The sequence below is a fragment of the Ovis aries genome, chromosome 7 (assembly GCF_016772045.2).
Source record: "Ovis aries strain OAR_USU_Benz2616 breed Rambouillet chromosome 7, ARS-UI_Ramb_v3.0, whole genome shotgun sequence".
Lineage (NCBI taxonomy): Eukaryota > Metazoa > Chordata > Mammalia > Artiodactyla > Bovidae > Ovis > Ovis aries.
Genome location: NC_056060.1, coordinates 33581031 through 33593624, shown reverse-complemented (window position 1 = coordinate 33593624; position 12594 = coordinate 33581031). Strand labels below are relative to the sequence as shown.

The window sequence follows — 12594 nt, the reverse complement described above, 5'->3', positions numbered from 1 at the left end:
TCTTGAATATACCAGTGTGCAATCTTTGCCAGAACAGATGATTGCCTTTTCTTGGCCTCTGCTTTCATCACATGCTGTCTTTCAGATATTTGTACTATGTGGTTATGCTGTCAGAGACAAAGACTGAGGAAAGATCTTATATATCCTTGGCTTTGATTGTGGTGAATTGCAGACTCAGCTTTCAGAACGGGAAGAAGCTTTCTCAGAAGAAGCTGAGACCAAGAAAGAAAAAGTGACTTGCAGAACTCAGCTAAAGTCTAACCTTGAGACAGGTATCTTTTGGTACAGAGAGTCACATTGTCAAAACAGAGTGAAGATAGGCTTGGTAATGTTTTGTTTTCTTGAAGATAAAAAATAATTTTTTATGCATATGAAATCAGTATAGGTTTACTGTAGAAAATTCAGGAAATGCAGAAGTGTCTAAGAAAAACAAGGTAAAATCAAGATTTTTACCTTACCTTACCATTTACCATCAAGCTAAATTTCCTTCCAGTCTATTTCTCTACAAGTGTGTGCACATAGACACATACATACACAGTTAGAGTTCTGGGCAAGGAACAGAAATTGACCCAGGTTGGATTTTGAAGATAATGAAATGAAGGAACTATTTATAGATTTAAAGAAAGGAGCCAATGAGGGATGCTGGGATGCTTAGGGACTAGCACCAGGGGTTAGGGAAAAGAAAAATTGTACTGGAACTTGGGGAGTCTAGAGTTGCGGTAGAAGAATCTGCCATCCAAAATTGTAATCATATTGGGATTAGCAGAGGATTAACCAACTCCTCCCTCTTTAGCATGACAATTTGAGCTGTTTCTGTGGCAATCTGCTGAAAGTTGAAATGTCAACAATGATAGGAGGCAACTTTGCTTATGCTAAAAATGACTTCTGGATTGGAAGAATTATAGAGACCTGAAGGGGAAACCATAAATGCAGTGATTCTTGTGGCTGGGAATGTCCTTTGCTGAGACCCAGATAATGTACTTATGGAGTCATTTCAACAGATGAGGCTTCTATTGGATATGAAATATTTAAGCCAGGGTGGCTTCCTTGCCGCTTGTACCTGTATTGTTATGATGTGGACTGCAGCAAAAACTCCCATTGACCAGGGATACCTGACACTGTGTTTCCTGTCCTATAGCCTTCTGAGTTGGGGCTTCCCAGGTGGCTCAGTATAAAGAATCTGGCTGCCAGTGCAGGAGACGCTGGAGACATGGATTCAATTCCTGGGTTGGAAAGATTCCGTGGAGGGACAAATGGCAACCTACTCCAGTATTCTTGCCTGGAGAATCTCATGGACAGAGGAGCCTGGTGGGCTATAGTCCATAGGGTTGAAAAGAGTTGGACGTGACTAAGCAGCTGAGCATGCATGCACTCATCTTTCTGAATTGACTGGCTCCAAGTGTGGCCTCTGTTTGCTTTTGAACATGAATATTCAGTTGAATCTAAGAAAATCCCCTTAATGGGCAAGTCAGGGATATATTGCTGCCCAAATCATAGTGGCAAAGCAGAGAGTGGAAGGGGAGAGTACCCAAAACTCTTTTTCTTGCTGCCCTCCAACCTTCTAACACTCCTTCCCAACACTGACTAAACCTAACCACAAGACAGAGGTCAGGGAGAAAGAGTGAGTGTCCCAGCTGGCATCAAATATTCATTATAGTTTATCATTCTGGTCTTATTAGTAGGCATTTGGCTAGGTGCATGAAGCTGCTCAGAATATTCATGTTCAAAGTTTGAGTCATCATTTTCATTTCTCTTAGATGGAGACACAGGAGTGGAATTGTTGAGTCATAGGATTAGACAAGCATTTAATTTTTTAAGAAACTGTCAAGCAGTTCTTAAAATGTTTGTGTCATTATATACTGTTACCAACAACGTGCAAGAGTTCGCTTGTTCCATACCTCTCCAGTGTTTAATTTTAACAAACTTTTTCTTTTGTCCTTTTCTAGTGGCTATGTAGTGACCTCATTGGGACTTTAATTTGCATTTCTCTGATGACTTAATGATGTTGAGGACTTTTTCATGTGCTTATTTGTCATTTATGTTATCTTTTTTTATGAAGTATCTGTTCAAGTCATTTTAAAACTAGATTCTAAAAAATTGATTCTTGTTTTTATTGGATTGTGTGAATTCCTTGTATATATTGGATGCAAATCCTGTGTCATATTTATGTGTCATACTTTTCTCTCAGCCTGTGGCTTGTCTATTTTCTTAGTGGTGGCTTGGATAAGTAAAGTTTAAAAATATTGATGAAGTCTGCTTAACAATTTTCTTTTCTGTTTTTCTTTTTTAGCCTATCCGGTGATTTTTAGAAAATCACAGTTGTAGATTTTTAAAAAATAATGTCCTTTAAAAGATATTTTTTTAATTTAAAAATGAAATCCAGTTTGGGTGTTTTTCAGGTCATTATATTCTATAGACTGTGTACACACCAAATCCATATGTTGAAATCTAATCCCCAGTGTGATTGTATTTTGAGGGGAGGCCTTTGGGAGTAATTTGGTCATGGGATGGAGCCCCCATGAATAGGGTTAGTGCCCTTGTAAAAGAGACCCAAAGAGCTCCTGTGTCCCTTTTATTGTGTGAGGACATAGCCAGAAGATGGCCATTTAGGAAGCAGGGAGCAGGCCTTCTCTAGATATGAAATCTGCCAGCACCTTGATCTTAGACTTCCACACCTCCAGGACTGTCAGAAATACATGTCTGTGGTTTATAAGCCACCCCATCTGTGGTATTCTATAATAGCAGCTCAAACAGATGGAGACATTGTGTATCTTAACTTCAAAGTGGGCCATAAAATGTTGGATGCTTAGAGCTGCAGGGAGACCTTGGTACCAGCTATTACAAACTCCTCCTTAACATTAGGTTTCCTTCTTAAAGATCTTGTCACTTGTAATTTACTCAGTGGGTGCTTCTAGAGCTACCAGAAGCGAGTTCCCTTTGGGGGAAATAAGATGTGAGAGAGTCACTTCTTGAAACTGAGATACTCTTTTAATAGTCTCTTCATTAGGGCTTTATGCAATATGAATTTCATTAAAATATTGGTGTGATCAGAGTTCTGAGAACTGAAATTACAGTCTGTTGGCAGTGCTGATCCAGCTTCTCGTTCGTGTTGGGTACAGGGACACAGGGTGGGACCAGTCACAATCCCTGTCTGGGCAGGGACCGTGTAGTGAGTGCAGGGAGGGAACATGTGGCATGACTGGGAAAGAAATTGCCTTTACTGGGTGTGTCAGGAGATATGTTTTTCGGGAAATATGTTTGTGCTGAGCTCAGAAAAGTAGGAGTCTCCATGAGGAGTTGGAAGGAAGAGGCATGGAGAGTGGAGAACTAGCAGTGGGCAGTATCCCTGGAGTTTTGAGTCTGAGACCCAAGCAGCAAGAAATGAGCGTAAAGAGCCATGAAGGAGTGAGGACTTTGTGCTTTAAGTCAGTAGTTCTCAAATTTTCGAGCAGTTGTTTCTTCAGGTGTCCCTAGTTCTTATCTATTGAGTCAGAGTCTCCAGGGTGGAGCCTGAGCCTTTGAATGTTTTCTCGGGCTCTGGAGGTGACACGGAAGCACACCGGAGTCTGAAAACTGCTAGTTCAAGTGAATGACGAGGAGGCAGTGAGGACGAGAGAAAGGCATGGATGAAAAAGGCACTGAAAAAGGCATTAAAAGGGAATGGTGACCAACTCTGTTTAAAAAACGAGAATGTGGGCAGATTCTGCCTAAGGCAACTTAAAAAATGTCATTTTTGCCTGTTACCTCATGAAAGTACACAGTAGGAAATCTGTGGCGGAAATGTAGGAAGTTCAGTTATAGACACAAGACCAGATTTCTGTCAAGAAATATCCGTTTTTAATTATCTACAAATAATACTAACTTTGGGAGAATATCGTTCTGTCAATTCAAATATTACTGATAGTACTGAAGCCTAATGAGATACTTCCATTACGTAATGTTTATTCTTTTCAAAGGACATCTGCAGCCTGTATTTGTTAGTTACTAAGATTTATGCATGCGTGTGATGTACTGTGATGACTTTGGGGCTAGATCTTAAAGTTATTATCATTTTGCAGATGATGAAATTAAAGCTCAGAGAGGTTTTTTGATTCCCCTAAGGCCATCTCAGTCAGGAACCAGGAAAAGCCAGAGTTCAAAACTCCTGACTTTGAGAAGCCCAATTCTCTTCTCATTGTTGTACAACTACCTCTTGTTTTATGTACAATCGGACCTTCCCCCCCCCCCCCAAATAGGAAGACGTTAGAGAATTATTTCCGAGGATTATTTTGAATAGAAGGAATATTGTCTGAGAAGCAAAGCCAACCTTCAGGGCTCAGTTACTCTGGAAAAATGTGTGATGGCACAGTTTCAGCCTGTGTATGATTTTTTTTTTTTAAAATTAGAAACCTGACCTTAATGGTGATGGTAGAAATACAGAAGTAACTCCAGGAGAAAAGGTTCTTCAAAACACCAAAGAACAACGGGATCAGCAGAATCGGTTGAGAGAGATAGATGAAAAACTAAGAAAGATGAAGGAAAATGTGGTAAGTCTTTTTTATTTAGAGTAACCATTTGATTGTATGAAAAGGTCTCAATTTCCTTTGACTAATTTATGACTGTTTTCATGTGTTACATCAGGAAAACATGGGGATTTGTCAGTAAGGATTTGAATTAAAGCTAAAAGTGTAATTCATAGAACATAAAGTAATGTTATAATTAATATGACAAAATAAACCTGTGAAATATCTGAAGTCAGAATAATGATCCATATGCCTATATTCTGTGTCTTAAGAGACATAACTATTCTTTCTTTGTGTGGAAAAATTTGGTAGTTATTCTGTATAAGATCATCTTTACATATTGTACTTAAAGCTCAAATACTCCCATTTTTGGTTCATAAAAATATATTATTAATCATTAATATTCAGTTCAGTTCAATCGCTCAGTCATGTCTGACTCTTTGTGACCCCATGGACTGCAGCACACCAGGCTTTGCTGTCCATCACCAACTCCCAGAGTTTACTCAAACTCATGTCCATTGAGTTGGTGATGCCATTCAACCATCTTGATATCCTTTGTCGTGCCCTTCTCCTCCTGCCTTCAGTCTTTCCCAGCATCAGGGTCTTTTCCAGTGAGTCAGTTCTTCACATCAGGTGGCCAAAGTATTGGAGTTTCAGCTTCAGGATCAGTCCTTCCAATGAATATTCGGGACTGATCTCCTTTAGGATGGACTGGCTGGATCTCCTCCAAGGGACTCTCAAGAGTCTTTTCCAACATGACAGTTCAAAACCATCAGTTCTTCAGTGCACAACTTTCTTTATAGTCCAGCTCTCACATCCATACATGACCACTGGAAAAACCATACTTTTGACTAGATGGACCTTTGTTGGCAAAGTAATGTCTCTGCTTTTGAATATGCTGTCTAGGTTTGTCATCACTTTTCTTCCAAGGAGCAAGCGTCTTTTAATTTCATGGCTTCAGTCACCATCTGCAGTAATTTTGGAGCCCCCCAAAATAAAGTCTGTCACTGTTTCCATTGTTTTTACCATTTATTTGCCATGAAGTGATGGGACCGGATGCATGATCTTAGTTAATGTTAATACTCATTAATATTAATACATCCTAAATCCATCTTGAGCCTATTTCATGTTTTAATTGCTTGCCTTTTAAAGATGCATTTTTGCTGATGAGAGAAAACTCTTAAATCAACTTAAAGACTGTTAGAAATGCTGTGTAATATTGTGATTTTTCCAGCTACCCATTGGATGTTTCTGAATTTTGGCAGCATGTTTAATTTTGGTTTTTAACCTAAAATGAATCATGGCAAGGCTGAACTTATGATTCTACCTACATCGTCTCCCAGTGCTGGTCAGTCATAATCGTCAGCAGTATTTACTTGCTGTTTCCTACTAAATCCTACTATCTTGAGTGAACTTCAGGACTCTTTAAGTGTTAACTAGTACTTCTATTTGTAGCTCTGTCTTACCACTGTTCCTTTTGCTGCTGCTGCTGCTGCTGCTAAGTTGCTTCAGTCGTGTCCGACTCTGTGCGACCCCAGAGACGACAGCCCACCAGGATCCCCTGGGATTCTCCAGGCAAGAACACTGGAGTGGATTGCCATTTCCTTGAGTTTTTGAAAATCTTTTCTTTTTTGTCCCTACTTGTATAATTCTTCTCTCAGCATCATTACCTCCTGACTAATCTCTTATAATCTTGTCACTTTCTTCTCTCGTATTGCATTTCATAAGCTGTTCCATGAGAGTAAGTATCAGGTAAGTGACTTTGATTAGATTCTGGTCTCCTCAGAGCCCTTGAAGACTGTCCACCAGTCCTGACCAAGGTTCTTCACCCCTGACGGTCATGTCCAGCTGAACTGCTCTTCCTATTTGCCGCCGTGGGCAGCAGCGCTGGCTCAGACTTAAAGGGTATCCAGGTCTACCTAATAAGAATCAGGGAGAAGGCAATGGCACCCCACTCCAGTACTCTAGCCTGGAAAATCCCATGGACGGAGGAGCCTGGTGGGCTGCAGTCCATGGGGTCGCTAAGAGTCCGACATGACTGAGCGATTCACTTTCACTTTTCACTTTCATGCATTGGAGAAGGAAATGGCAACCCACTCCAGTGTGCTTGCCTGGAGAATCCCAGGGACGGGGGAGCCTGGTGGGCTGCCATCTATGGGGTCGCACAGAGTCGGACACGACTGAAGCGACTCAGCAGCAGCAGCAGCGACGGCAATTAGAGTCAGGCAACTGCATGTGCTTCTCTTTGTTGTTCATTATTTGTTTACTTTTCATGGGAAGTTTAATGGAATTATGTTTTAGGGAAACCTCTATTCTTGTTTCTGAGGGATGTTTTTTTCTCCTTGAGTCTGTTGATATGGGTAAAAGAAGCAGGAATGTTTAGGAAGTACAAAGGTGTTTTTGGCTAGTAGTTGTGGTGGTGGTGATTGGCATTGCAAACTTTGATGTGGTGAATAAAATGTTTGTGATTTGACTGGTTTTAAGAACAGTTGGCACTTCTCACCCTACACATGCCAATCCAAGGCAGGCAAAGCCTGTGATTATCCATGATTCAGTTCTCCTAATTTCTGACCATTTGTCTTATGCCATGTCTCTTATCATTATTTAGTTTTTGACTGAAAACCTGGCTCCTTTAGAAAATCTTTCATTTCATTCCAATGTCATATTGGTGGTTGGCTAGACTTAAAGAAATACTGTAAATACCAAGAGTTGCTTGATTATCTAAGTGGAAAAGAATAATATGTAAATAGAGAGGGGCAAAAAAAATGAATAGTGAAAAACAATTATTGTGTTCCTACTACATGCCAGGGACTGTTCCATATAGTTTACAATTTATTGACTTATCTTTACAACCACAGAGTGAGGATACAACTACTATCCTCATTTTATAGATGAGGAGATGTAGGCATGGAGAGGTTGAGTACCTTCCTCAGGGTTATACAGCTGTTAAAAGGAAGAGAAAGGGATTAAGTGGTTAGCTTCTAACAACCGTGCTGTACTGCCTTTATGGCACTTACTTGATTTTCTTTTCTGATTAGCATTATTTTTTGTTAAGTAAAATGTGCAAATTTATTATATTTATTAGCATTCATGGGCAAAATATTTAGAAGCTGTTATGTAAATGATAATTTCATGATTTTCTGTTTTATGGTCAACACGTTCAGAATTGGTGTCTGGCAGATAAAGGCCCATGAGTATTGATCTGTATTGTCTTTATGTTTTAATTGCTTAGTGTCTCATAATGTCCTGTGAAGCATACTGTGTACTTTGTGTGTACTTCTGAGGGATGATCTTGTGTCTGTTTCAAACTCTGTGAAGCCTGTTGTACCTCATAGACTTCTGGCTACTTTGTGGTTTGGGAAGCTGGAAACTGGAGTCTTTGTGTTGTCAGTAGCCTGATCTTTTGCTTTGAATAAGTCACGTAGTCTCTTAGAGACTTAGTTTTATTACTTTAAAGTTGAGGGAGTGGGGCTAGCTGGCCTTTGCCCTTTTGCATATTTATTTTTAATGAGAGATGGTGTTACTTATAGTGTCTAAAGCTCAGTTTATGTGCTTCCTAACTAGTTGGTATTAATGGGTTTAAATCTTCTATTGAAAATTCTTTTGGAAATTAAGTAACTCTTTTTAGGAGAATGTGCCATTGTCATTTGTGTATATGCTATGCTGTGCTGTGCTTAGTCACTCAGTCACGTCCCACTCTTTGTGGCCTCATGGACTGTAGCCCGCCAGGCTCCTCTGTCCATTGGGATTCTCCAGGTAAGAATATTGGAGTATGTTGCCATGCCCTTCTCCAGGGCATCTTTCCAATCCAGGAATCGAATCCAGGTCTCCCACACCCAGGCAGATTCTTTACCGTCTGAGCCACAATATGTTAGCGTCTTACCTAAAGACAAGAGACTCTTGTTTTCTAAATGATAGTTTCTGTAAATGGTTAATTTTGTAGTTTGTTTTATTGTCTCTGTTGCAATGGAACATTGTTGCAAGATCAGTGATTTATGTAAAAGAAGTAATCTGTGGCCATTGAATTGGTGATTAAAGGATCAAATCTACACCACTCTTAGAGATAGAAGGAGGAAAGAGTGAGCTAACGGGCAATGTTGGAGCCCTGAAGGGGCACTCCTGGAGCCATCTGGATCCCAGGACCAATTATCAGTGAGGCTGGAAAAGTGATTTAACCCAACGTGTCTGATGGTAGCCTGAGGCTGGAGATGCACATTTGCCATATTGGTTAAGATTATTTGAGGCAGTAGGATTTGATTTAATCTGGAGGTGGTGGTGATATTGGTAGCAGTGGGTCTAGCTCTTAAGAGCTAGGGGAAGAAGATACTATGAAATGAGGGTGAGGCTCACAAATGTAATATGAAATTCAGTGGACATACAAGGGCCTGAGCACCAGCTCTGTAAATAGAGGAAGAATAAGCCATGGCTGCTAGAAGCAGCATAGATAAAACAAATCTTTAGGGTTTACTCAGTATGGGAGAAAGCAATGGCAGCCCACTCCAGTACTCTTGCCTGGAAAATCCCATGGATGGAGGAACCTGGTAGGCTGCAGTCCATGGGGTCGTGAAGAGTTGGACACAACTAAGAGACTTCACTTTCACTTTTCACTTTAATGCATTGGAGAAGGAAATGGCAACCCACTTCAGTGTTCTTGCCTGGAGAATCCCAGGGACGGGGGAGCCTGATGGGCTGCCATCAGACACAACTAAAGCGACTTAGCAGCAGCAGTATAGGTTAGCAGTATAATGTTGCTTCTGTGCTACACATCAAAGAAGAGGTAAGCAAAATGGATCACACTTGGATAGTAGAGTGACAAAGATAAGGAAGATGTTAAAACCAGGTCATAAGAAGGATTGTTGAAGAAGCTGGGTGTATTTATTTAGCCTGGTGAAGCAAAGATATGCGTGTGTGTGTATTCATGTGTGTGTGTGTTGTGGGAAGGAGGGGAGGAGTGGTTTGGTAGAAAAGTCACACATGTTAACTTCCTAAAGAGATTTGAAGGACTGACATTAGAAGTATTAGTTTTCTTCTTTGTAGTGTAGGAAAAAGGAAACACGGTGGTTGGGAAGCCGTAATGCCACAGATTCCTGGTAGATACTAGGGAAGAAAGCCAGAGTGATCTCAGTGGGCGTGCTCTGTCTGGGGCAGGGTTTTCAAATGAGGCTTGAGTGACACTTGCTGGGTGGCTGTATGGAGGGTTTAGTATTAAGTCCCCCTCCTGGGCATATGGGGCTTCCCTGGTGGCTCAGACAGTAAAGAATTCGCCTGCAATGAGGGAGACCTGGGTTTGACCCCCAGGTTGGTAAGATCCCCTGGAGGAGGGCATGGTAGCCCACTCCAGTATTCTTGCCTGGAGAATCCCCATGCACAGAGGAGCTTGGCGGGCTACACACCATGGAGTTGCAGAGTCAGACACAACTGAGCACAGCACCTGGGTATATATTTGGAAAAGCTGAAAGCCCTAATTTGAAGAGATACGCACGCCCCACTTGGAGACCACCTAAATGGCCCCTGACAGATGAATGGATAAAGGAGATGCGGTATGCTGGACTAGTACTCATCCACTAAGAAGAATGCAGCACTGCCATTTGCAACAGCATGGATGAACCTGAGGGTTATCATACTAAATGAAGGAAGTTAGAGGAAGAAAAATATCATAGAATACCACTTACATGTGGAATGGTAAGCCGTGATACAAATGAACTCATTTACAAAACAGAAATAGACTCACAGACAAAGAAAATGAAATTATGGTTATCGAAGGAGAAGGGCGGGAAGGGAGGTATGAGTTAAGAGTTTGGGATTAATAGGAACATGCTACTGTATATAAAATATATAAACAACGAAGACATATTGTAGAGCACAGGGAGCTATATTCAATGTTGTGTGATAGTATGTGATGGAAAAGAATCTGCAAAAGAGTATATATCTTATCTGAATCACTTTGCTGTACATCTGAAACTAACACAACATTGTAAATCAACTATACTTCAGTGAAATAAAAAGATGGCTGGATGTGGATGGTGTAGGTCAGTTTCTCCAGCACAAGTAAGCGGCTTGTGTATGGTGAGTATGTGAAGGTGCTGTGCTTTGGGCTCTTTTTCACATGTAGGGGAAGATTTGTGCTGAGCCATTCACCTCTCATCTAGTTGATTCCCATTGGCTTTGGCCATGATCTGTCAGGCAAACTACTTGTGTGGAGATAATCTGAGATGATGGAATCAGGAGGAAATGGAACTAGCCATATTCACAGAATAGGCAACAAATGCCAGAAGTACCCTGTCCATCATTTTTCATGTGGTGCCCTGTGGTACCTTTCGTCCCTGACTTTCCCGTCTAGCTCTGAGAGTCCCTTTCCCTTGTTTTGGTGCTCGGTAGGCTTCTCTGCCCATGCTGCCTTCTAATCCCACTTGGCTTTACATTACCCACCTGGGTTATAGTCACGTTACGTAAGCTTCTATACGTGGGACATAGTGGTTAAAAGCCAGACTACTTGGGTTTGAATCTCAACTCGGTACCTAGTATCTTGTGACCCTGGACAGGTCTCTTGACCTCTCAGTGCTTCAGTTCCTAGATGTGTGAGATGGGGATAGTTGTAATTAATACTTACCTCATAGGCTGATATGAAGATTAAATTAGTTAACACACATCAAACGCTTCAAACAGGGTCCAATACATTTCAAGTGCTATGTAAATGTTGTTATTATTATTGTTATTATTAACATTATTAATACGGTATTTACATAAGTTTGTTTCTATGATAAGGATGAGGCAGATATAGTACAGAGGATGAAACTGAAGATGGAGAGATAAGCCTTGCAGAAGAATCAAGATACCCTTTTCCCGACTTAGGATGGAAACCAGGAAGGATGGCCTAGAAGGGGAGGTTCAGAGATGAAGAGAAGGTGAGAGTGGTCGTGCCTGAATGTTCTCTGTAAATTAGAGTTCAAGCCATATGGTCAGGATAAGAGGTAGAGTGGTTATAGGGCCTTGAAGTAGGGTAGGAAAGGATGGGAATAGACCTTATGAGGTTGAGAAGGAAGCAGTAGTGAATAATGATGACCGCCCAGCTGAGATTGGAAACCCTAGCTATGAAATGATGCCTGCTAGTAAGACTTGGAATCTTCTCTGAAGGCCCTCTGTAGTCCACCAGAAATGGAGAAAATGGGTTGTGAATTGAGCAGGGTTGAGGAGAGGTTGGGTGATTGCATTGGAAGATCAAGGAGGCAAAGGGAATTGGAGGTACCTGTGAGACCATAACTAAAATAAAAAAAAAGGAAACATGGGACTTCTTGGCAGTCTAGTGGTTAGGACTTCACCTTCCAATGCAGCGGGTACAGGTTCAGACCCTGGTTGGGGAGCTAAGCTCCCATATGCCTCAAGGCCCCAAACCAAAACATGGAACACAAGCAATATTGTAACACATTCAATAGCAACTTTAAAAATAAATAAAGGAACAAATACACACACACACACACACACACACACACACACACACACACACACACACACACACACACACACCCCACCCACCATGGATAGCAGCTGGCACCCCTTTGGTTTCAACCTGGTTTCAATAAGTTATCTTTACTGTAAGAGAATCCTATACTGCCATCAAAAGAATGAGGCACATCTATATATCTTGGAAAGATGTCTGTGATACCATACGAAGGAAAAAGAGCCTGTTGCATAAGACAATGATGAGTATTATTCCATTTTTATAAACAAAGCCATGGAAAAATCCTAGGATGATATATATCAAATGTTTAAGAGTGTTTTTTCTTTTAGTGTGGATGGGATAGATGGGGAGGTAAAAAAGGAAATTCACTTTCTATAGCATAAGCTATTGAAAGGGATAAGTTTGTTGGGTTTTTGAGTGATTTTTATAGTATTTCTCATACTTTTATGTTCTAACTTATATGCTTATTGCAATTGTAAACAGAATTAATGTTTAAAAATATGGAATACATTGATGCATACGAAAGATTGCTATTTACTGTCCTTCAATAGGTGGTATTTATACATTTAGAAAAATAAAATGGGTCATCACAAGTAATAATGTTCAGCTTCACTAGTGATTAAAGTTCATATT

General features: G+C 40.7%; 1 protein-coding gene across 5 annotated transcripts in view; it reads left to right on the top strand.

The window, feature by feature from the left end:
* FSIP1 (fibrous sheath interacting protein 1) overlaps window positions 1-12594 on the top strand; it is a 210863-nt gene that overhangs the window by 62756 nt on the left and 135513 nt on the right. For all 5 annotated transcript variants that reach the window (XM_012181177.4, XM_060418584.1, XM_012181178.4 and 2 more), the window contains one exon: window positions 4386-4526. In XM_012181177.4, the coding sequence (XP_012036567.3) occupies window positions 4386-4526 (141 nt within the window). The remainder of the gene's footprint in view (window positions 1-4385; window positions 4527-12594) is intronic.